Here is a 27,423-nt window from a genome sequence, read left to right on the forward strand (position 1 = left end):
ACCGGGTCCATTTTTAAAATACCCCAATTGTTATTCATTATTTTATTGATTGCCTTATATTGGGTTGAAAAGGATGTGACAAATGGGCAGATTTTTTTCCTTTGATTGTTCCTTGTTTTATCAATCAGCATGGTGTTTCTATTCATCTGCGCCACTACCCGAATAGTATGATCAAGGGTTGTCTCACTATATCCCTTCTCCAGAAACCTGTGTTTTAAGATATTGGCCTGAACGTGAAAAGTCTCATAATCCGAGCAATTGCGCCTGATCCTCATTATCTGTCCTTTAGGGATATTAGACAGCCATTTGGGATGATGACAACTCCCAAGAGGAATAAAGCTATTGCGATCTGTTGCCTTAAAGAAAGATCTAGTGGTAATCCTGCCCATGTAGTTGACAAGAGTTAAGTCCAGGAAATTAATCTCCTCCCGGCTATAAACATATGTGAGTTTGATGTTAAGGGTATTATTATTTAATGAGTTTTACAAACTGCAGCGTATTTAAAGGACACCAAACAGGTCCTAAACGAGGTCAGCTCCCTAGTTACTTCTCCCAACACCTTTCTGGTTACAGCGGATGTCGCTTCTCTATACTCAAACATTAACCATAATGATGGCATGGAAGCGGCTGATTTCTTTTTAACACAATACAGTCCCTTACCTGTCACCCAGAAGAATTTCATTCTAGAGCTTTTAGAATTTGCTATGTTAAAGAACTATTTTTGGTTTAATAAAGACTACTATCTGCAGATAAGGGGCGTGGCAATGGGGGCAAAGTTTGCCCCCTCCCTGGCAAACCTTTTTATGGCCAGGTGGGAGGAAGACCTTATTTTTGCCAGAGATTGGCCTGAACTGTTGTTTTACAAAAGATATATCGATGATATCTTGCTTCTATGGAATGGGGAGGAGGAGTCTCTCATAAACTTCTTTAACTCATTAAATAATAATACCCTTAACATCAAACTCACATATGTTTATAGCCGGGAGGAGATTAATTTCCTGGACTTAACTCTTGTCAACTACATGGGCAGGATTACCACTAGATCTTTCTTTAAGGCAACAGATCGCAATAGCTTTATTCCTCTTGGGAGTTGTCATCATCCCAAATGGCTGTCTAATATCCCTAAAGGACAGATAATGAGGATCAGGCGCAATTGCTCGGATTATGAGACTTTTCACGTTCAGGCCAATATCTTAAAACACAGGTTTCTGGAGAAGGGATATAGTGAGACAACCCTTGATCATACTATTCGGGTAGTGGCGCAGATGAATAGAAACACCATGCTGATTGATAAAACAAGGAACAATCAAAGGAAAAAAATCTGCCCATTTGTCACATCCTTTTCAACCCAATATAAGGCAATCAATAAAATAATGAATAACAATTGGGGTATTTTAAAAATGGACCCGGTTCTAACAGCAATACTACCGGAGAAACCGGAAATTGTATTTCGGAAAGCAACTGCTGTTAGGCATATGATTGCACCAAATGTTGTGGATCCTCCTAATAACATTTCTCTGTTTAAGGATCTAAAAGGATTTCACCCCTGTAATAAATGCATCATCTGTAAGTGTGACAATACCAGAAAGAGGAAAATCAGTACATTCCAATCATCAGTTACTGGAAAAATTTATAACATTAAACATTTCATCTCTTGTCATAGCAAATTTGTAGTGTATTTACTACAATGTCCCTGCCAAAAACAATATATTGGCAGGACAACAAGACGTCTACGTGACCGTTTACGCGAGCACGTCTCCAATATCAAGAAGGGTTTCAGGGAGCACTCATTATCAAACCACTACCGCCTCCACCATAATAAAGACCCTTCTTCACTTAAATTCATTGGGATTGATGTAATCAATAACCATTGGAGGGGTATTAATAAAACCAGGGCAGTTTCCCAAGCCGAAACCAAATGGGTGTTTGAGCTCCAAACTTTACATCCTCTGGGCCACAACATTGAGGTAGACGTCAATTGCTTCATTGCTAACAACTGACGGTCTCATTTCATATCTCTTATATTTTATATTTTTTATTTAATCATATATTGTGATTTGAGTTTTCTTTGCACATTATGCTTTAATTATGTTGGACTATCACCTTGGGTTTATTTCCAGCATGAGAGTTATTTTCCCAAGCATATATCATTTATGTGTATAACATTTTAGCGTTTGAAATGTATCATGGGAGATTTTTTTTTTTTTTTTTTTTTTCCTTATGTATGAACTTCTAGTATTTGGCGTTTTAGCATATATCTAATCTGACTGTTACACCAGTCTTTTTTATCATTAATTACCTCCTCCCGCCCTGTTTCTTGCGTTTATTTGGGCGACGGGCATAGGAAGGAGTATACGGTTTCTATTCATTTCTTTGGTTTTTTTGGTTTTAAAGTGTTTTGGGTTTTTTTACCTCTTTTTATCCTGACTTTCTGTTGTCTCCATATATATTTATTATGGGACTTCTATTCGTTATCCTGACTGGGTCTGGCACTGAGATATTAGATATGCTATTCTGCCAGATCCAATACACGATATATTTAACATCTGTGTTTTAAAATTTTATATCCTCTTCTTATTTCTTTATATCTAAAGTTTGTAGCATGTATGCGTTTGTATCCTGCATCTTGCCGTGGTCCGTTATATAACTTATGCCATTCACTGAGGGGATCTCTATACCCCATAGTTCATTTTTGTGCACTGTTAAGATTACAGATACTGGCACTTTCACTCCCTATAAAGGTATAGCATCTACTATTTATTCCCTGGGGTCTGTGACATATTGTTTACAGTTCACTCCCTGGGGTCTGTGACATAGTTAACAATCGTGTCTGGGTTTTTACTTTGAGACTTCTCTGTCTCCTCCTCATTACATGGTAGATCGCGGATCCACGGCAAAATGGCGCTGCCGTGCTCGCGCATGCGCAGTGCGCGTTTGTCTTCGGGAAAATGGCCGCGGCTCATTGCGCATGTGCCAGTTCCCTTATTTCTTACACTGGCGTCAGTCACGCTGCTGTGCAGTCTCCCCTCTGATGATGTGCCTCTAGCACGAAAGGCCTAAGGAGGAACTGCACAGAGCGTGACGTCTTATACCCGCCGGAGCCACGAGGAGGCCCGGCGTTTTACACCACTGGGGGTCAGTACTGCATTTGTTTACTTTATGTACTTCACATATCATGATGTACCATATGCTTACTGCCCTGCTGCTATTTTGATGATTAAACCTGAGATTTTGAACATACTACACTATTCTGGGCATTTGTTTTCTGGGGCTCCTATCTGGAGCTTTCACTCCCATAGAGAAAGCACTTTTGCCATCCTGAGAGGAGGTTTTTTCCTGGAGAAGGGAACAACTGGCTTACCTTAAGGGGATCCCCCGGACCTGTTACAGGAGTCTGTGATGACCCACCGTGAGGGAGACGCCTGGCTGCCTGGATTCTGATGTTCCCATTGCCCGTGATGCATAATCACACATGCGCATAACCCATGCGTTTCCGGTGAGTGCGCATTTCTGTCATTCTGATAAAGTGGAAGCCGTGGGACTCCGTACCTCTACAGTACACCATTGTGATACCAGATTATCACTCTATTGACTTTTTATTCTTCTTAGCGCTGCACTTCATTATTTTAGTTTGACTGTTTATATTTAAGGCATTGTGGTTGCCTATTGTGTTCTAGCTGCTGACATCTATTAGAGCGCTCACTACCTATTTTATATGTACTTCTATTTTACCATTATCAGTTTGTAGCTGCTCTTCATTTGTTTTTACAGAGTATCCTACTATAATATGGGGGACATTTTTGATCTCAGATCCTCAAGGGGCGCAATCCCTGAGGATTTCTACACATTAGATAATGATGACAGTGATGACTTAAAGGGACTCTTTGTACATCTAAAAAATTTAACTACTGCCGAAATTAAAACCTTATGGGATGTATCTTTCTTGGAAAAGTATATTAAAGAACAGATGGTTCCCAGATCACTCCGGTGGGACGTACGCCCAGATTCGGAGGATCCCAGTAGCCATTTTGAGTGGTACCAATTTTTTAATAACACTGGTATTGACCTTCTAAAGTTTCTCATTATACGCAAAAAGAAAAAGTTAGCATATTTGGATAAAGAAATCAATTTAGTGCGAGAGAAATTAACCCCCTTTAAAGATAATGAGAAATATAAATTTGAATCCGATAAATTAAAGGTTCATATGGAAGGGGTGGAAAAAGAACAGAAAATTAAAAAGAGGAAAAAATATAACAGAGATTATAAAGATTATTCTGACAAAATGGTTTTTGATTGGCAGAAACAATTAGACCCTGTTAACCAACCAGTCCCTAACAACATACCTCCTATGATGGGACCGAATAAAAATCAAAGCAGGCCAATTATGAGAGATCATGAGTATCAACATTATGATCTACCCACCTACAATAGATATGAACCTTTGCAGAACGTTCATGATGAGAATATAGGATCACGAGATTTCCGTTGGTATTCAAATACCACTAATGCTCGATCTGACAATCACCATCCCTATCCTCATAATGAATATGATAGGTCGTATGGGAATCAATACCCCTCGGGGTCGTATAATTATGACCAATACCAACCTCAACAGTTTAAAGGGCAACATAAAACGCAATACTCATCTCCCAGGAATAATAAAGGGGGTAAAAACTACAACAAAGGTACTTACCATAAACCCAAACATGACAACTCCCGATCAGGACCAGCTAATTATAATAACAATAAGAACAATAATAAACCATTTAACAACAACTTTAGACCACCACCTAATTCGGATTACTATTACAACCAGCAACAAAATCCTGATTATTATCAGCAAACTACCAATTATCCCCGTCAGCCTTTTTTAGGGGTGAGCAATACAAGAAAAAGAAGGGACACAGGAGGGGAAAGAGAGGAGGGAAGAGAGCAAACGGACACTCCAAAGAAAAGGAGGGTGTAAAGACAAAAGGTATCTTTAACCTTAGTGGAACTAACCTTACAGAAAAAGAGCTTCACTTGCTTGATAAAGGATTGAAATATGCTCCATCAAAAAGCCTTAATAAGTTTGAAACCTATATGGACATACATAAGTTCGCACGACAATTGTCCCTGAAAAGGTATTTTGCGAATAATCCTATCAATGGGGATGTATCGATTGGAAAATATACTCATTCCAATCTACGCAATGCATCCACCTATAACCCTCCCCCACAAACTCACTCGTATGTGAATCTATTTAGAGACAAGGTCCTGAAAGAATTGAGGGAAATACCATTTAAGAGACCTTTTGACAGAACAGGCGATACTAAAGCCATTAAATCATTATTAGAAAGGAAGAATTTGGTAATAAGACCAGCAGACAAAGGTGGGGGTGTAGTGGTTCTCAACAAGGAAGACTATATTAATGAGGTTAACAACATTTTGAGCGATAATACCACTTATGCTCGTTTACCAAAGGATCCTAAAATAGAGTACAAACGTTCTCTTAAAAACATCATTAACAAGGGGTATGTAGAGGGTATTCTGAATAAGAAAGAAAAGTCCTTTTTATGTCCAACAGCACCCAAGTTACCAGTCTTGTATATATTACCGAAGGTTCATAAGGACCCCATAAAACCACCGGGGAGGCCAATAATAAGCGGTATTGGTTCTTTATCCTCTAGAATTGGTGAATATGTGGACTTTTTCCTCCAGCCACTCGTTTTACAAACTGCAGCGTATTTAAAGGACACCAAACAGGTCCTAAACGAGGTCAGCTCCCTAGTTACTTCTCCCAACACCTTTCTGGTTACAGCGGATGTCGCTTCTCTATACTCAAACATTAACCATAATGATGGCATGGAAGCGGCTGATTTCTTTTTAACACAATACAGTCCCTTACCTGTCACCCAGAAGAATTTCATTCTAGAGCTTTTAGAATTTGCTATGTTAAAGAACTATTTTTGGTTTAATAAAGACTACTATCTGCAGATAAGGGGCGTGGCAATGGGGGCAAAGTTTGCCCCCTCCCTGGCAAACCTTTTTATGGCCAGGTGGGAGGAAGACCTTATTTTTGCCAGAGATTGGCCTGAACTGTTGTTTTACAAAAGATATATCGATGATATCTTGCTTCTATGGAATGGGGAGGAGGAGTCTCTCATAAACTTCTTTAACTCATTAAATAATAATACCCTTAACATCAAACTCACATATGTTTATAGCCGGGAGGAGATTAATTTCCTGGACTTAACTCTTGTCAACTACATGGGCAGGATTACCACTAGATCTTTCTTTAAGGCAACAGATCGCAATAGCTTTATTCCTCTTGGGAGTTGTCATCATCCCAAATGGCTGTCTAATATCCCTAAAGGACAGATAATGAGGATCAGGCGCAATTGCTCGGATTATGAGACTTTTCACGTTCAGGCCAATATCTTAAAACACAGGTTTCTGGAGAAGGGATATAGTGAGACAACCCTTGATCATACTATTCGGGTAGTGGCGCAGATGAATAGAAACACCATGCTGATTGATAAAACAAGGAACAATCAAAGGAAAAAAATCTGCCCATTTGTCACATCCTTTTCAACCCAATATAAGGCAATCAATAAAATAATGAATAACAATTGGGGTATTTTAAAAATGGACCCGGTTCTAACAGCAATACTACCGGAGAAACCGGAAATTGTATTTCGGAAAGCAACTGCTGTTAGGCATATGATTGCACCAAATGTTGTGGATCCTCCTAATAACATTTCTCTGTTTAAGGATCTAAAAGGATTTCACCCCTGTAATAAATGCATCATCTGTAAGTGTGACAATACCAGAAAGAGGAAAATCAGTACATTCCAATCATCAGTTACTGGAAAAATTTATAACATTAAACATTTCATCTCTTGTCATAGCAAATTTGTAGTGTATTTACTACAATGTCCCTGCCAAAAACAATATATTGGCAGGACAACAAGACGTCTACGTGACCGTTTACGCGAGCACGTCTCCAATATCAAGAAGGGTTTCAGGGAGCACTCATTATCAAACCACTACCGCCTCCACCATAATAAAGACCCTTCTTCACTTAAATTCATTGGGATTGATGTAATCAATAACCATTGGAGGGGTATTAATAAAACCAGGGCAGTTTCCCAAGCCGAAACCAAATGGGTGTTTGAGCTCCAAACTTTACATCCTCTGGGCCACAACATTGAGGTAGACGTCAATTGCTTCATTGCTAACAACTGACGGTCTCATTTCATATCTCTTATATTTTTTATTTTTTATTTAATCATATATTGTGATTTGAGTTTTCTTTGCACATTATGCTTTAATTATGTTGGACTATCACCTTGGGTTTATTTCCAGCATGAGAGTTATTTTCCCAAGCATATATCATTTATGTGTATAACATTTTAGCGTTTGAAATGTATCATGGGAGATTTTTTTTTTTTTCCTTATGTATGAACTTCTAGTATTTGGCGTTTTAGCATATATCTAATCTGACTGTTACACCAGTCTTTTTTATCATTAATTACCTCCTCCCGCCCTGTTTCTTGCGTTTATTTGGGCGACGGGCATAGGAAGGAGTATACGGTTTCTATTCATTTCTTTGGTTTTTTTGGTTTTAAAGTGTTTTGGGTTTTTTTACCTCTTTTTATCCTGACTTTCTGTTGTCTCCATATATATTTATTATGGGACTTCTATTCGTTATCCTGACTGGGTCTGGCACTGAGATATTAGATATGCTATTCTGCCAGATCCAATACACGATATATTTAACATCTGTGTTTTAAAATTTTATATCCTCTTCTTATTTCTTTATATCTAAAGTTTGTAGCATGTATGCGTTTGTATCCTGCATCTTGCCGTGGTCCGTTATATAACTTATGCCATTCACTGAGGGGATCTCTATACCCCATAGTTCATTTTTGTGCACTGTTAAGATTACAGATACTGGCACTTTCACTCCCTATAAAGGTATAGCATCTACTATTTATTCCCTGGGGTCTGTGACATATTGTTTACAGTTCACTCCCTGGGGTCTGTGACATAGTTAACAATCGTGTCTGGGTTTTTACTTTGAGACTTCTCTGTCTCCTCCTCATTACATGGTAGATCGCGGATCCACGGCAAAATGGCGCTGCCGTGCTCGCGCATGCGCAGTGCGCGTTTGTCTTCGGGAAAATGGCCGCGGCTCATTGCGCATGTGCCAGTTCCCTTATTTCTTACACTGGCGTCAGTCACGCTGCTGTGCAGTCTCCCCTCTGATGATGTGCCTCTAGCACGAAAGGCCTAAGGAGGAACTGCACAGAGCGTGACGTCTTATACCCGCCGGAGCCACGAGGAGGCCCGGCGTTTTACACCACTGGGGGTCAGTACTGCATTTGTTTACTTTATGTACTTCACATATCATGATGTACCATATGCTTACTGCCCTGCTGCTATTTTGATGATTAAACCTGAGATTTTGAACATACTACACTATTCTGGGCATTTGTTTTCTGGGGCTCCTATCTGGAGCTTTCACTCCCATAGAGAAAGCACTTTTGCCATCCTGAGAGGAGGTTTTTTCCTGGAGAAGGGAACAACTGGCTTACCTTAAGGGGATCCCCCGGACCTGTTACAGGAGTCTGTGATGACCCACCGTGAGGGAGACGCCTGGCTGCCTGGATTCTGATGTTCCCATTGCCCGTGATGCATAATCACACATGCGCATAACCCATGCGTTTCCGGTGAGTGCGCATTTCTGTCATTCTGATAAAGTGGAAGCCGTGGGACTCCGTACCTCTACAGTACACCATTGTGATACCAGATTATCACTCTATTGACTTTTTATTCTTCTTAGCGCTGCACTTCATTATTTTAGTTTGACTGTTTATATTTAAGGCATTGTGGTTGCCTATTGTGTTCTAGCTGCTGACATCTATTAGAGCGCTCACTACCTATTTTATATGTACCAATATATTCCATTGCTGTGATCCAGTTCTGATGCTCACATGCTCATTGTAAGCTGTGGACATGGGTCAGCATGGGCACCCTGACCAGTATGCAGCTACACAGCCCCATGCACAACAAACTACTGTATAATGCCTTCTGAGTTCTGACACCTTTCTATCCGAACCAGCATTAACGGTTTCAGAAATTGGAGCTACAGTAGCTCTTCTTTCGTATCAGACTGCACAGGCCAGCCTTTGCTCCCCAAGTGCACCACTGAGTCTTGGCTGCCTATGACCCTGTCTCGAGTTTAACAGTTTTTCTTCCTTGGACCACTTTTGGTAGGTCCTGACAACTGTAAACCAGAAACATTCCACAAGAGTTGCAGATTTGGAGATGCTCTGCAACAGTTGTCTAGCCATTACAATTTGGCCCTTATCAAAGTCGCTCAAATCCTTATGCTTGCCCATTTTTTTTTCTGCTTCTAACACATCAACTTTAGTGACAACATGTACACTTGCTGCCTAATATATCCTACCCACTTTCACATGCCATTGAAATAAGATTATCAATGTTATTTACTGTGCCTTTGCCTCAGTGGTCATAAAGCTACGGCTGATTTTATATATATATATATATATATATATATATATATATATATATATATATATATATATATATATATATATATACACATACACATATACGTGACCGTGTACATTGTGATGTTGGCGGAAAATGAGTGACAGGAATCTGGGGCCGCAAATTAACATGAAATTTTGTGTGAAAATTGGAAAAAGTGAGTGAAACTTTATCTCTATTATAACAGGTTTATGGTGAACATTCCATGAGGAAATCAAGTGTTTCTGAATAGCATAGGTAGTTTAAGGAGGGGCAGGAAGATGTCCACGATGACACAAGAACATGCGGTCAACCAACACTGCTACTTAAAAATTCTGAAAAGAGAATCTGTTTGGAGGAAATGACCAGAACTTTGGCCTGACAAGTGGATTCTCCACCAAGGCAATGCTCCTGCACATGATGCGTTAAGTGTTCGCAAGTTCCTGGTCCAGAAATATATTCCAAAACTTGACCAACCACCTTATACCCCTGACTTTGTACTTTGCAACATTTGGCTGTTGCAAAAACTAAAAAATTACTTAAAAGAACACAGATTTAATGACATTCTCGACATCCAGAATGCCACAACAAAGATACTGCGAAGCATTCCGGAAAACAAATTCCAGTAATGTTTCTGGCAGTGACACAGACGTCTAAGAAGAGTGCACCGCTTCTTAAGGGGAATACTTACTGCTAGTAATTTTTGGGACCATTACAAGAATTAAATTGTCATGCAAACACACTTATATACACACACACACCCACATACATTTTATATATATATATATATATATATATATATATATATATATATATATATATATATACACACACACATACATACTGTACATACATACACACAACCCTCTCTGCACTTGCAGAGGCTGAGGAGCAAAAGGAAACCAAGGGTTTAATTGTTCTACTTTCTCATCACATCATGGCCATTTCCCTCTTATCTTTCTGCCATCGCCACCTCTGAGGTCAATTAAAGCACAACTCCGGGCAGAAATGTTAACACCTTCCAGTATTGTTGATTTCTTACCTTACTGCAATATGCTTGTTGTTTCTTCCCCTGGTCTTTCATCTGAGTGAAATCCAGTGTTCATTATTTGAATTAGGTCTGAATTCCCTGTGACATCCGTATTGTGAGACCGATGGCTGCTCTGCTGTGTATCCCCCTGTCCACTGATCTTGTCTCTGCCCCGCTATAGTTCCTTTCAGGTAAGCTGTGACATCGTCACTGCACACTGTAGTGGGCGGACTCGGGAGTCAGAGACTCCTGGTCTGAACCGCCCACTGGTACAGCATCATTTGATTAACATACCAGGAGGCTCCCAGCCTGTCCTGCCTCTTATTTCCTCACACAATGACTGACAAGCCAGGAGTCCCCTTGGTCTGTCACAGCTCTCCACGGAGATTTAGCAGAAAGTAGAGGGCCACAGCCAGAGGTTCACAGGTGGCTGAACGGGCTCATTCAGTGCAGTAATTACAAGTAATTGTATCCACCCAACTTCACAGCCTAAATCATGTCTATTGACTACAATTCTAAATGCATGATGGGAACTGTAGTTTATCAGGTGCAATGTGGGAAAGCAAAATATGATGCGCATGCATGGATTTGTATTTCCTCCCAAAGCCAGCTGAAGCTGCTATTTTTTGAACTGGAGAGATGACGTTACAGAAATTTCAATCTATTTTTCTACTAAAGGTTGAGGTTTATAAACGATCTACTACTAAATATTTATAGTTTTACATAGGTCACTGTACAGATTGTTCGATTTGTTCTGCATCTCGGATTTCCACTTTAAGCAAATGGCCAGTCAGATGCTTACATTGCATCTTCTTAAATTGGCTGTTTGCATTTACTTCACACTGAGCTGTGATGAGGAAAAGAAAACATCATCTCCATGCCTCATCACAGCTCATTACACTGATGTACAGTGGAGATAATCTGCAATAGTCACTACTGAAACTTATATCAGTTTAATAAATGTACACCTAAAGCTGGCTATACATGGATCTAAATTCAGCCTGTTTGGCAGGGACTGACCAAATTTTGACCCATGTAGGTCGTACGGAGGTTGTACACAAGACAATCTACCATTTAACTTCTGTACAACTGTCCTGTTGGATTTTTCCCCGCTCGATCAGTACTGCAAGCTATAGTTTGCAAGGCTGATCAGTGTATTTTCATGGTGGGGAAGTGTTCCCACTGGCAGAATACAATAGCTCAACGGGAAGGATTCTCCCATCCACATTGAGTCAATTTTTTTTTTAACCCCCTGGGTAAACTAAGAAAGCCTGACTCATTTATAGGATGCCTAAATTAGATATTCATAAAAACTGGGGAGCAGAATATTCCCCAAACATGCTTAGAACTTGCCCATATCAATCTGATTCCTCAATTCATTATCCCAGAGACTAGATCATGACACCTGATTGGATCCCTATAGGTAGTTTTTCACTTTTGCGGATTACTCTCCTCTAGTTAGTATTATTAGCATGGCATCTGAAAACTGCCAAGTCTGAAATCAATACTGTTCTGTGGCAGCCCCACTGTTGTGCCCTTGATGGCTTGTACACAGTATTTAAGACATAGGAGCTGGTATGAACGACAGCAAAAGTATTTTTTTATCTATTCCACATTCTGTTTAACCTTCAGAGTAATAATGGTTTGTGTGAATTAAAAAAAATGCAGACACATAATATAGTCTAAGTGTAAACTACAATTTAAAAAACTTCTATTCCTTTAACTTTACATATGTAGGGACCAGGAGCGGACTGACAACTCATGGGGCCCCTGGGCAATAGGGGATTATGGGGCCCCTGTGTCCTTGCCCACACCCAAAAAAGCCTATGAAAAAGCCAATGAAAGGTACCAGGGGCATCTCATGGGGTCCCCTACTGACCCTGGGCCCTTGGGCAGTGCCCGAGTGGCTAAATGGTCAGTCCGCACCTGGTAGTGACTATTCTTCAAGTAAACAAAAATACTGAAGTGAAATAAAATGAACAGTTGCATTGTAACATTTTCCAGCATTAGGAGACCTTGAATCCAGCTGAAAACTACTCACCTTCCAGTTTGCATCAGGATTCTCTATTTGATGCTTAAAGTGCCTAGAATGAGGGGAAAATCAAGCAATTTGTATTTAATAATTTAAATGAAGCCATTCAAGAGTTTCAAAAAGATAATCTATCCAACATCACTGTCAAAGAGAAAATCCTATGACTTGCTGATGATGCTGACTACATTTTATAGTATTCTGTAGCTTAGAGCTACATTTAGGACCTGATACCAACTTTTCTCTTCTGTAGATAGTTCTGGAACTAGACAAAAGCTGAAACTAGAATGCTGTACCAAGGCTGAAGAAAACATATTCCACACGTCTGCTATAGAACAGTGTTAACATTTTAAAGTCATGCATTTCATTTAGCACTTCAGCTAAAGAGTTGATGTGTAGGAGATGTAGCTGTAATGGAATGAAACAGTTTTGGAGTTAAAAATCATACTTTCTGAAGCTTCTAGTCTGCAAACCTGTTTTGGATCAGTAACTCCCTAAACAGTGAAAAAACGTAAAGGAGAACACTGCTAAATAGTATCTTGGTATTACCAGGCCATACAAAGCAAAACTGAATACAATCGCATAAAAAATGCAAAACTTCTGTATCTGCTTATGTAGATGTGGAAGTGAAAACACAAGACACACTACCTGTTAAATGGACAAGGAAACACCTTTCAAGTCTATAGTACTTTATTGTATAATGCATGTAGGACTTTTGGGTTAATTTACTAAAGGCAAAAATACTGTACACTTAGGGCTCGTTCACACTAGGCTGTTTTGCCAACGCTTGCCAAACGCCCCTATAGTGTTTGGCAAGCGTTGGTCCGGCGTTTGCGGAGCGTTATTAACGCTCGGCAAACGCTCCACAAACGCGGTTTAGCGGAGGTTGCTAGGTGTTTGCCGAGCGTTAATAACGCCCCACAAACGCCTATAATGCAGTTTGAGTGGTGTTACCGCTCCGCAAACGCCCCGCAACCGCGTCGCAACCGCACCGCAAACGCCGGCCGGGCGTTTGTGGAGCGGCACCATAGACGAGAATAGGAGGCTTCAAAGCCTCCTGACTCGTCCAGAGGCGTCCGTTTTGCTGCGACGCAACGCGACGCAAACGCTCCTGTTAAAACAGCACCATGTGCTGTAATATTAAATATGTGTATCACCTAACCCCAAAACCCCTCAAAAAGTCACGCTTTCTCCCCAGAAAGCAACACAGTATTATAACCTTTTTGAAAACAAATTCAAATAAATAAATGAATATAATAAAATCCAAACACTTCGATATAATAATAAAATTCAAATTGAAAAATAAATAAATAAATAAAAAATAAATAAAAAAGTCCAATACAAAGTGTCCCAAAAAGTCCCAATATAAACAAAAATTAGTGTCCAACAGAATTAGTGTCCAAAAATTGTCCAAATTTCCAAATTAAATTCATCCAGTCATAAGAAATTCTTTTTTCATCCCGTAATACCTCGAGAAAAACAAATTTTAGAAATCTAGTGCATAGTTTTAGTACATAATATATTCTCTCCGTGCAAACGCAAAAATGTGCAAACACTATATATGTGTATATCTCTTCCGTGCACATGTGAATAAACGGTGACCACTCAGTGAACACTGCAATACTGTGTATCCACCAGCACCAATATTAGATACTATTACCCTCTGTATCCATATGAGATCTTCTAAAAGCTCCAAAAATATTCCAAGGTCCTCAAAAGACAAGAAGGGTCTCAAGACTCATGTTCAAGATGTAATAAAACAATTTAATAAGAACTTACATTAAAATTGCCAAATTCCGGCTTCCAACATGCCTTCTATGTGAGTCTTTTGGGACTTTTTGGGACACTTTGTATTGGACTTTTTTATTTATTTTTTATTTATTTATTTATTTTTCAATTTGAATTTTATTATTATATCGAAGTGTTTGGATTTTATTATATTCATTTATTTATTTGAATTTGTTTTCAAAAAGGTTATAATACCATGTGCTGTAATGTTCAGAATTGGCAGAGGCGTTTGGGAAGCGGTAAAAACGCTTACCAAACGCCTCTCTGCTGCCTGCACACAAGGCTAGTGTGAACGTAGCCTTAAAGTGCAACCGCAAGTCCACTGCAAGTGCAGTTGCCCTAGATCTGAGGGGAATCTATGAAATGCTTTTTTTATTATTTTTTTTTTTTTCCTTGCATGTGATTGGGTATTCTTTGTAAAGGGAAGCTTTACAGTGCACAGTATATATGCCTTTAGTAAATCAACCCCTATATGTAGGAGATGTAATAGTATTCATACAGAGGTATTAGCCTAGTACCAACTAATGGAGGCCACAAGGTAGTGGGATTTTTCTAAACGCTATTCTAGTTGACAATATGACAGAATATAAAAATAAACATAAGCCTGTGGTTAAACGAAAATTACAGCAGGAAACTACAGTAGTTAGCTGAAGTGTACTCAGGACGAGCAAGCTAGAAATAAATCATTATTCCACCCAAGCAGCATATCACAGAAGTTAATAAGAGACACGAAAAGACAGAGCATAGATCCACTGACCCACATTGATGTTAAAGCAAGGCAGGGCAGACAAATCATTCTGTCTGATCTAGAATAGTTGATTTACACAGTTACAGCCATTTTAACAAACTGAGGTCAATGATGTAAACACTTTGTTATTAGAAATGATAGGAATGTCTCCCTGTAGACTAGAATTTTTCTTTAAAAGAAAATTCCTATAAGTGACCTCTAGTATATGCAGTGTATAATAATGCATACTGTATATGCATCATGTGGATCGTATAAACACATCCAACCAGCATTTCTCTACTTCCCACTTACTCCAGCATCATTTCTCGAACTGTGGTTGATACTTTTTCTCTAGAATTATCATTCCAAATTAGTTCTGGGTTTTCATGGGTTCCTTCAAATATATGTACAGCAGCTTCAGGGTTATCCCTCATAGCATCCATAAATACTCCAGGTAAAAACTTAATCAAAGCGATTCTGACCTACAAAAGCAGACAAGAGGATTTAACACTTTAACAAATCTGTATACTATAATTGCTATATTCAGTGATTAAATAACAATTCTTACTTTAACCCTTCTGCTGCTACCAAACGAAGGTATAAGGTGCAACAGAATTGCTTCCAGCTGGCGAGGTCAGTATGCCTTACCTTGGCTGCATTCCCCACTCTGTCAAAAGGTCATGAATCTCTACCAGAATGGTCCTCCTGATTGAATGAATAGCTGTGAGCAGCAACTGACAAGCTGATGACTGTCACAAGGGAGACTGGGGGCTATGCGGTAGAGAAGCAGCTAGTGTCCATCATGGAGATTCCAGTGACAGGCTGGTATCGACAAATACCTGTCTTCTGCATCTCCCGCACAGCCAGTTATTTCCCCTGTGCCCTCTGCACCTCCAATGCACTACCCCCAGCCTGTAGCAGGAGATACAACAGCCTGTGCAGAGGAGATGACTGCCAGTGGCCTCAGAGAAGGAACACGTGTTCAGGAACGTGTAGAGGAGGATCGGTAAATATGAATGTCATACCAATCCTTTTCTGTCCTGAATGAACACTAGGGTGATCAGTGTTCATCACTCAGTGTTTATTCATAAATGCTGAGATAGTAAACATAAGTGGCCATTCATGTTTCCCATTCGCCTTTTTTGGTGCAACTTGTGTGTGTCGGGCTGCCCTAAAGCATATAAAAACACGCATCAATGTGCGTGTTGCAACAGGGCATAGATTTTAACCTTGCCACCACTGCCCAGCATCACTTGATCACTTTGCTGGGTGTAGCAGCACTAAGCACAGAAGTCAATTCCCCACTTACTGTAAGCATATGTATGGTGGCCTGGCCTTTAGCACACCCACTCTGCCGCTGAATATTTGCCTGCGGGAACTAGTTAAATGCCCACACACAAATTAAAACACACAAAGTACACATGTGCACTACAGGCATTGCAGTAATGTACATTTTGTGGGTTGCTGCACCAAAACACTAAGGGCCCCTTCACTCCAGCAGGTGCACACAACATGTGCTGGTCTGTGTTGCAATGCACACCAACACAGTGGACACACAGCACTGCAGTTCAGCATGGGTGTGAAGCCAATTTCCGTGATTATAGTGTAAGTTGCTTATTTACAGTTTGATTTTCATTTTTAGCAAAAAACAAAATTTAACCGCTTCTGCGCAGGTGCGCAAAATCACGTACGTACATATATACATGCTCTTAGATTGTAAGCTCCAAGGAGCAGGACCCTCCTAACCCTCTTTTAATGAACTGTATTGTTGCTGTATTGTCTCCCGTTATATTGTAAAGTGCTGAGCAAACTGTTGGCGCTATATAAATCCTGTATAATAAAAATAAAAATACATAGATCGCTGAGTATTACTGATGGCTCCTGCACACTGTTTTGTAGCCATACAAAGCAATGTGCTTACAGTGAAACACACACATTCCACAGTTAACCCTTTGATCGCTCCACATGTTAACCCCTTCCTGCCCAGTGCCATTAGTACAGTGTCAGTGCTTTTTATTAACACTGATCACTGTATTGGTGTCACTGGGGATGTCAGTGACACCAAATCAGTTTGTGTGTGCGTTCAAGACTTTTATGCACAAGTCAAAGTGATGCAACAGTGATGTCAACATAGAAGCAGATGTCAATTGCAAAGTAAATGTTTGCTAGCGTTGCGTCACAAATGCACAGCATTAAGGGTTACAACTCTGACTACTTTTACGGCATGTATTTAAGAAGATGGCCCATCTTTGTATGTATTCAAATATAGCATTGTCCAAGACCATCCATATTTTCTAGTCATATTACTGAACTGAGAATTCCTGCTTTTATACAGAGTTATGTGATTACTCACCTTAGGACCAACAAGTTTATCAGTTGTCATTTTGGCAAACAACTCTGCTGTCTGCGTTCGTACTTGTGGGTGAGTTGAATTGCAAAACATGTCCAACAAGTAGATTAAGGCTCCTGTTGAAACAAACATTTTATCAAGGTACTTCAAATAAAAGCAAGCACTTTTCAAATTTATATTTTAGATAATTCTCTACTGTGCATTATTTCAGGAGTTCATTGGGCATTCGAATGGTGCCTATTCACAATGCAGTTTTTTTTAATGAGACCAGGGCTCCTTGTAAAACCATGAAAGAGAACAGTATACAAATGACCACAGATTTCTTAAATGGCATAACAGACTGAAAATTTCCAGAAAATTCTGTATTGTTCAACTTGGTGGTGCTGTAGATCACTAAAGTTCATATAGACAATCACTCCAAAACGGTACTAGTAATTGCCATTAAAAGTTTGGGTCCCTGGAAGCTTAAAAAAAAAAGGTCTCTAGCACCTATCTCGTACAGACACTTAACTAAAACTGAAAAGATGGTGCCTCATGCTGGGATAAAGCTCATAAATGAGAGTAACTTTGTATACCATCTCTTATAGGCAGGGTATACAACATGTCAGTTAGACTGTTTAACAAACAATATAAAAGAACAATACATTTTAATGATTCAAACTTTCTATGGGTGAAATATGTTGCTTTGTTTACAAAAAAAAATTACTTTGACATGATAGTACTGACCAGCCCATCTAAAAAAATGTTTGTACAAATGGAAAGAACAAACCAAAAGATAATAAATTTAGAAAAAAAAAACAACTTTTAATTATGACATACTATGACTACTTAAAAATATAAATTCGTTTTATTTCTAATTTTCTTACTTAAAATGCAAATAACATCTTTATATATCTATCAATGTTTTGAGTATAGTGTGGCAAAATAAATTTTTTTTATGGTACTCTTTCAAAAAGGAACATTTTCAGGAACAAATCTTCAAAATCTGGGTACCATGCACTTCTGACAGCTATGCATAAAGTATCCCATGACATACCTTTGGCCATAGCCTCTTTTATGATTTTTGTACTAGATGTTAAGGCATACAGAGTTGCAAGAACAAGCTGTCGACCTAAAAATAAAACATCAATACAGTCAGTTGCTCTGTCCTAGTCTACCATTAGATACCCATTTTCACTCAATGTACACAGATTTTAGTGAATGCAATGTGCGAGAATACTTTACCTTGTAAATGTCACAGCTGCAGTAGGGCAATTTTTTCTCAATGCTCCAGTTAAAGGGTGACACTTTAAAAGGCCTCATGCACATGGGCATATGAATTTACGCTCCAAATATGCTAGATTTGTGTATGCATGCACATTTATGGACATACGGTGTTTAGCATAGATGCATTCTACTGGCCAGAATATTAATTCATTCTGGCTATTGGAATACATTTACATGCCCAGTTACATAGTTAGTCTGGCTAAAAAAAGACAAAAGTCCATTCAGTTCAACCAAAAAAAAAAAAAAAAAAAAAAAAAAAAGAAAAAAAAAAAGTTATAATCCTATACCCACAATTGATCCAGAGGAAGACAAAAAAAATCCCAGCAACGCGCGATCCAATTTGCTCCCGCAGGGGAAAAAGTTCCTTCCTGATCCCCCGAGAGGCAAACGGACATTCCCTGGATCACCTTTACCTATAAATGTTAGTATCCAGTTATATTCTTTGTATCTAAGAAAGAATCCAGGCCTTTCTTAAAGCAATCCACTGAGCTGGCCAGAACCAACTCTTGAGGGAGTCTATTCCACATTTTCACAGCTCTTACTGTGAAGAAACTTTTCCGTATTTGGAGATTAAATCTCTTTGCCTCCAGATGTAAAGAGTGCCCCCTTGTCCTCTGTGATGACCTCAGGGTGAACAGCTCTACACCAAGTTCACGATATGAACCACTGATGTATTTATACATGTTGATCATATCCCCCCTTAATCTCTTCTTCTCAAGAGAGAATAAATTCAGTTCCTCTAATCTTTCCTCATAGCTAAGCTCATCCATGCCTCTTATAAGTTTGGTTTCCCTTCTCTGTACTTTCTCCAGTTCCCCGATGTTCTTTTTGTGAAATGGTGCCCAAAACTGAACTGCATATTCCAGATGAGGTGTTACTAATGATTTGTACAGGGGTAATATCATATCTCTCTCTCTGGAGTCTATACCTCTTTTAACCACTTGGCAACTGCGTGCCCAGTTCTGGGAGGGCGTCACATGACGTCCTCTCAGATTGTGCCCTCCACGGCATGCACCCGGCGATCTCCGTGATCGCTGTGTCCTATAGACACAGCTGATCATGTCATGTGGCAAAAGGCCAATCACAGCTGCCTTTTACCATGTGATCAATGACACAATGACACAGTAGATCACCGGTAAATGCAGTTGACGGTTATCAGCTGCACTTTTCTCGCGCTGTCACAGCATGAGGAAAGTACTGCCGATAACAGGCAATATTCAGAAAACAGACTGGCACTGATCATCAGTGCCCGTCAGTGCTGCCCAGCAGTGGCGTCAGTCAGTGCTGCCCAGCAGTGGCGTCAGTCAGTGCTGCCCAGCAGTGGCGTCAGTCAGTGCTGCCCAGCAGTGGCGTCAGTCAGTGCTGCCCAGCAGTGGCGTCAGTCAGTGCTGCCCAGCAGTGCAGCATTAACAGTGCCGCCTATCCGTGCTAATCAGTGCTGCCTCATCAATGCACATCAGTGGAGAAAAATTACCTGTTTGCAAAATTTTATAATAGAAAAAGAAAAAAAAATATTTTTTCAAATTTTTGCTCTTTTTTTGTTTATAGTGCAAAAAAATAAAATTAAAAAATTCTTCCTGCGCCTAGTGAAACACCCTACTATAGGTTCTATCCTGCTGCTGTGCAATGTGATCAACACAAATAGTAAAAAATATATAAGTGAACAGCGCAAACATAGACCTCTACATCAAATCAATATACAAAGTGCAAACATATATAAAAAATTAAATAAATAGTGAAGGCAATCGAAATTAATAAACATAAAATTCAAAAATAGTTTGTGCAAACAGAAATTTTCAAATTCTTCTTCTATAATAAAGAAACTTCCACCTTCCACCCGTGAAAACCAACATCAAATGCACTCACCAGATTAAGGTGAATGAAACGCCTTTTAGGAATTTATGGGATCCTAAACCCTCTTTGGTATCCACTCTATAGGAATCCTCACCTCCAGCATAGACTCCACCATCAACTCCACCATCCAACCAGGGAGAAAAAAACTCAGATAGTGTAATATTGCAAAACACCATTCATAAGTGAAATCAAGGATTAAGGCCACTCACATTATAATCACTTTAAAAAAGGCATATTTATTAAGACCAGCTTCTTTCCAGATGAACAGTAGATGTAAGGCAACCTCTCACAGAATCTCACATCACAGCTCCAGGTTTCTGGAGCTGTGATGTGAGATTCTGTGAGAGGTTGCCTTACATCTACTGTTCATCTGGAAAGAAGCTGGTCTTAATAAATATGCCTTTTTAAAGTGATTATAATGTGAGTGGCCTTAATCCTTGATTTCACTTATGAATGGTGTTTTGCAATATTACACTATCTGAGTTTTTTTCTCCCTGGTTGGATGGTGGAGTTGATGGTGGAGTCTATGCTGGAGGTGAGGATTCCTATAGAGTGGATACCAAAGAGGGTTTAGGATCCCATAAATTCCTAAAAGGCGTTTCATTCACCTTAATCTGGTGAGTGCATTTGATGTTGGTTTTCACGGGTGGAAGGTGGAAGTTTCTTTATTATAGAAGAAGAATTTGAAAATTTCTGTTTGCACAAACTATTTTTGAATTTTATGTTTATTAATTTCGATGGACTTCACTATTTATTTAATTTTTTATATATGTTTGCACTTTGTATATTGATTTGATGTAGAGGTCTATGTTTGCGCTGTTCACTTATATATTTTTTCAAAAAAATAAAATACCCAGTGGTGAGTAAATACCACCAAAAGAAAGCTCTATTTGTGTGAAAAAAAGATAAAAAATTTATATGAGTACAGTGTTGCATGACCGTGCAACTTTCATTCAAAGTGCAACAGTGCTGAAAGCTGAAAATTGGCCTGGGAAGGAAGGGGGGTATAAGTGCCCGGTAGGCAAGTGTTAATACAAGAGAGGATTTTGCTCACTTTAGAAACTGCAGCTTGGCATTGCATGTCATTATTAAGCTTGTGATCTACCAGAACCCCAAGATCCTTCTCCACCATTGATTCCCCCAGTTGTACCCCTCCTAGTATGTATGATGCATGCATATTTTTAGCCCCCAAGGGCATAACCTTACATTTATCAATATTAAACCTCATTTGCCACATAGTTGCCCAATTGAACAGTGCATTGAGGTCGGCTTGTAAGTTGGAGACATCCTTTAAGGACGTTATTCCACTGCAAAGCTTGGTGTCATCTGCAAAGACTGAATACATGCCTAAATCATACTCAAAAGTGCCTCTCTGAATGCAGCTTCGGAGCATGTTTTTATGCCTCTAATAGCTGCATTTGAAATACTGACATCAGCTGATTGCGGGCTTAGTGACATCAGCTGACTGCGAGCTTTAGTCCACCGTTGGCTGAAAAGTGCCTATGTGCATGGCCACATAGGCTAACCTACAACTGTGCCTAGAGGCATAAAAAATATGCTGCACACCTGTAAGAGCAGCATTTTTTTATGCCCATGTGCGTGAGGCCTAAAACGAATCCTACGTTTTTAACATAAAATCAGCACTTGGAATGTTGATTTCTTTGGAGAGATTTACTAAAACTGGTGCACAAGGAATATGAAGCAGCTGTGTATAGTAACCAATCAGCTTCCAGGTTTTATTGTCAAAGCTTAATTGAACAAGCTGAAGTTAGAAGCTGACTACTATGCACAGTTGTACCAAATTCTGTTTTGGTAAATCTCCTCTATATTTTCTTTCTGCATATGTCTCTGTTTTTTTTGTTTTGTTTTGTTTTTATAAGCGGAGATCAGCATGCATGCCCTTCAGCACGGATTTGAAAGTATTTTCTCAAAATAGGAATCCCTACATACAGCATAATAAAATGAATGTATCTAGAAGTAGAGGATTGTTTCAATTTAACTTGTTCTGTAATGCTGAAGATGTTTTGCAACTTATGGACACATCCCAAGGTGATTTAAGCCAGGCACAGATATGGTCCGAAACCTGGCCGGTTGAGTAGGGCCGGACAAAATTAGATCCATTTATGGGCAGGCTGGTTGTACTGAAGTCAATCCATCAATCGAATTCCGTACAACCAGCCTGTTGGGAGTTTTTGCATACCATCACTGCTGGAGGCTATAGCCTCTAGCACTGATCATTGTGTTCTGTCAGCAGGGAAGGCTCCCCTCCAGCAGAGAACATCAGCGCTGTGAAAGATTCCCCCATCAAAACTGGCTGTGTTGATGGGTAAATCAAGTAATTTTCTTTCCTTCCACCTGTGGTGGGAAGATGGAAAATAGTATAATATAATATCATGTAATATAATATAGTATATTATATCTATGGCTTGCCTTACCAGTGTGGCTCTAAATCCTGGGGTATGCAAAAGCTCATTACAAATGAATAATGGGCTTGCATAAGCTGTGAAATGTCTTCAACAAGTCTAGCTATACATAATTTGACCAATACTACATATACCATGACCTGCATAAAAATGAATATTTTACATTTAGCAATGTACCCAGTGATGTCTAAACTGCCTCACTCCAAGTCTCCAGCATCCGAAGGTTTTTCACATGGGCGATCCAATCATGTCCACTTGTTAGTTTTCCAGGTGGAACCGATTGAAAGGTCCATGCATTCCTATAGATTGGCACGGTTAAACAGACTTGTGTCCAATTACACTGCCTACCTCTGGGCTGATTTGGCCCACTAAAAAAAAATAAATAAATAAATGGAGGACGACTACATCCTGCTCCATTTGGGTGGATTGACTTGGAAGCAGCCAGATGTAAACTGACAGCAGAGTCTGTATACTCCCAACCTCCCACAGAGCTAAGAGGGGATCTGTCAAACTGTGCGGACATAGACCTGTCATCCGCCCACTCTGCTCAGCAGGGAATCAGCTCACAGATCCCCTGCATATCAGAACAGAAGGCACCCTTCAACATATATATTTAAAGGAAATATTAAAATTAATGCAGGATTTACTCCATGAACTCCTGAACAATGGGGCTCCAAGAAGAAACATTGTGATGTGAAATGTGCACATTTTTCAATCTGAAGTAGAAAATCAAAGTAAAAAGTTTTCAGCAAATGTGTAGTAAATGTGACCAGAACCAAGTTACAAAATAAGTGAGTAGTAAAAATAAGAAATGTTGCTAAATGTTAGCAAAGGTTGTCTGATCTGGTGAATCTTTCCAAGTGAAAGCACTTAAAAACGAAAAGTGGCATATTTATAGATGCAGAATCCCTTTCCATATTTTTAGTTTGAAGTCTGCCAGTCTTTTAAATTCTACAGATGTTGCAGCAGTACTTACTTGTTGGTAATGAATGCAACAGTGATAACAAACTGGATAGTACCAAAGCTTCTGCAATGTTATTTACACATTCTTGATTACTGGTGACTATGTTGACCACCTGTCACAAACAAAAGACTTTATTAAAAATTTTTGCTGATAAAAATCAGAGTTCATTTGCACAGTTTATAAATCACCATAAAGTAGCTCAATGGAAAGTGAAGAAAAAAAAAATAAAGTGTACCCAAAATTCACAAGCAGCAGATGTAACAAAACCTTAGGGCATGCTTACATATTCTATTTACTGGTTGTACCAGCAGCTCTTTCATTAAATGAGAAGTATAGCCAAAGCTATTTTCCTGTACTTCTGGAGATCACAGTAGTGCAGTTTGGGTCACTCCTGTGACCCATTTTTCAACCAACAGTGGACTAAAGCCCGCAGTCAGCGGATGTCACTCAGCCAAACCAGGCTTTGGAAATATTCCAACATTAAAGTTGGTATCCACCCAGATAACTGGACCAGCAACTGGCGCTGCCTCTCAGTGAGCCGTTGAGAGCTTGAGTCAGCTGCTCCTGCACTCTCCACAGCCTGGAGCTCCAGTGAGCACTGAAGGGGCCTAGCAGAGAGCTGACCAACGCTCTACTCAACAAACACGGAGTGATCAGCGGTCTTTTATCGCTCTATCACAGTCTGAGTCTGGCTGTCATGCTGGTCCTATTGCTTCAGTACTCCAAGTGCAGAAAAGGCCTTCTGAATTCCCTAATATGCATGCTTGTTAAAGGTCCAGAATCAGAATTTATCAAAGTCAGTGGGTAAGATAGGCAACTAGCATTTACAGAAGGAAGCTAGTTTTGCAGCCCCAAAACATTTATCAAGACAGATTTAGGTTACTGTGTACGGCAGGAAAAAAAAATACATGTTCAGTACATCATCCCAATATAAGCACATTTTCCCATGTTTTATCTCTGTAAGTGCAAAAAAAATAAATAAATACTTGCCGATCCTGAAAGAAATCGATTGCACACCTAATATCCTGTGCACGCTCTACCTTTGCTGCACCAAAAATTCCAAGCTGAATTATCTGCCCTGCTGGAATGCTGTGAACTAGAGATCACTTCACCTTTATACTATGGAGAATAGAAGAGGTACCCACCACTTTTAATTCCCACCACTTTTAATTCCCATAATAAAGGGGGGAGGTTTTATATATTTCACAGGTGAGAACTCTGAAATGGCAGATAATGCTACTTGGTTTAAATCAGCAGAGAGCCGCCTAGGGCAACAATCCTGCTCTTTCATAAATACTGTGCAAAGAAGCTCTGTCATCGAAGGACAGGAAGTGTAATACTGGCAGGTAGAAATAAAGGATAAAAAAAAACAAATGCAGACGCCAAATCTAAAAACTTGTAATCTGCAGTATATTAAAATTGTTCTGCGGTTTAGATACACTTTAAAGCCTGATATCCTAATCTTAGCGTATCTAAATCTCTTGCACTTTATAGAGATCCTAACTCCTACAAGTCAAGATCTGCACAATATATATCTTTGACAATGAAGCAGATTATGTGCAGACTCTTGCCTTAAATTTATTTTTTTAAACTGCACCAAAGATTGTATTTACCATCAACAAAGAGTGACCTATGTGCTGGTGGCTGCCGTGTTTGGTTGAAATCCAAAGTCCTCTGCCTCTGGATACCCCTGAAGCAGTGATCTTTCTGTGCTTTGGAGGTTAATATGAGTGGCTACACCTGTGACAGGCACTCGTCACGTGCCAACTACATCCGATCTTTCCAGCCTGTTCTCCAGTCAAAGAAGCTGTACTATTAGTTCCCACAATTAAAACAATTCAGTGATTGTAGTAGGCAGACATTTCATTCATCTGCCTGTCCTTCCGATCTTAAAGGGTTTTTCATAGTATGGCTTCTACGAATGAAGCACAAAAATAGCAGGTATACTCTGCATTTAACAAGTTCTTGTCACACATGGGGCAATATTCATTGATGTTAAGTACAATCCCTAATAGCTTTTTATTTTTCAATTTCACTAAACTTCAGCTTTACGTCTAGCTGAATCCAGGAGATATACTGGACTTTCACAACAGGTTTACTTTAAATAATATTCGTTTACCTCCAGTGCAAGCTGCTGAACCTTCCCAGCTCCATGGACTCTCAGTAAAGAAAATATCAACTTGAAATGGCCAATACATTCAGTTTCTGATCCTGAAAAAAACAATAATTCTGATAAAAAAAAAAAAAAAAAAAATCAGAGAAAACCAAAATGTTATGAATGGATTGCATGCCAACATAGGCAAGCAAACGCAAACATTCTTCCATATAGGCTATTCATAAAGTCATCCACGAACCTATGTAGGCAAAAGTACAATAATGTTCTATGCATATTTTTGCAGTCATAGTTTGCTGTGCACAATGAATATCTAAATAATTTGTATGCCCTCTGTTCCTATAAGAAGCACAACAGAATGCACACACAAATACAATTTAAAAAAGCACTGAAAAAAGAAAGAATCTGTAGTAAAAATTATAAACTAGTTAAAGGATAAGTTTCACCTTTGGGGAAAAATAAGTGCACATATTTTGCAGAAAAAAAAATGTGCATTTATTATTTTTCCCCCAGCAAAGACTAGCACCCATGATCAGGGGATTGTGCAATGTCAGGCTCTTGCAAACATGTCCTCAAGGTTTCTTGCAAAGTACCTCTGTACAAGCTGTTAGAAAGCTGGAAGAAGTGTCAATGAACTACAAGGTGGCAGACAAGACTCGCAGGGATGCACGATTTATATCTCCCAATGCCCAGGACATGCAGTTACAGAAACCAGACAGGTGGCGTTATTTTACTTTTAGCCCTGCTGTGGGCATGCATCCTCTTTAGCTTCGGTTCTCAAATATATGTGTACTGAAATCCCAATGTCATTCCTGTTCCTGTTTAATTTTAGTACAGATAGGATCTCTCTCTCCAAGTGCTAAAACGTCTCCCATTGACTCCAATGCAAAAACGCCCCCCATTGACTCCAATGCACAAACGCCTCCCATTGACTCCAATGCAAAAACGCCTCCCATTGACTCCAATGCAAAAACGCCTCCCATTGACTCCAATGCAAAAACGCCTCCCATTGACTCCAATGCAAAAACGCCTCCCATTGACTCCAATGTAAAAACGCCTCCCATTGACTCCAATGCAAAAACGCCTCCCACTGACTTCAATGCAAAAACGCCTCCCACTGACTTCAATGCAAAAACTTCTGCCAATAGCAATCCTATGTGAACACTTATCTCCACATGCCACTCTACTCTGTCACTTGCGAGTCTGGAATGCACTGCTGCAAACTCACACACTTTTTGTAATGGCATCGCATCTATTTGAACCACCTTAATAGGGACACATTATCTAGCCTGTCATGGGATTCTGTGAGTTTGAAATATATGTGTACTGAAATCCCAATGTC

The 27,423-nt window shown here is 39.5% G+C and overlaps 1 protein-coding gene across 1 annotated transcript in view; it reads right to left on the bottom strand.

Moving 5' to 3' along the window:
* Window positions 1–27,423, bottom strand: part of DNAJC13 (DnaJ heat shock protein family (Hsp40) member C13) — a gene marked incomplete at its 5' end in the record, with an annotated part of 109,844 nt that overhangs the window by 29,955 nt on the left and 52,466 nt on the right. Inside the window, 6 exons of the mRNA XM_089672551.1 lie at window positions 12,609–12,651; window positions 15,424–15,593; window positions 17,465–17,577; window positions 18,498–18,572; window positions 23,981–24,080; window positions 26,088–26,179. Of these exons, the coding sequence (XP_089528677.1) occupies window positions 12,609–12,651; window positions 15,424–15,593; window positions 17,465–17,577; window positions 18,498–18,572; window positions 23,981–24,080; window positions 26,088–26,179 (593 nt within the window). The remainder of the gene's footprint in view (window positions 1–12,608; window positions 12,652–15,423; window positions 15,594–17,464; window positions 17,578–18,497; window positions 18,573–23,980; window positions 24,081–26,087; window positions 26,180–27,423) is intronic.

The sequence above is a fragment of the Staurois parvus genome, unplaced genomic scaffold, assembly GCF_062004578.1.
Source record: "Staurois parvus isolate SC_StPar_1 unplaced genomic scaffold, SC_StPar_1.0 ptg000130l, whole genome shotgun sequence".
In the NCBI taxonomy this organism is placed as follows: Eukaryota; Metazoa; Chordata; class Amphibia; order Anura; family Ranidae; genus Staurois; species Staurois parvus.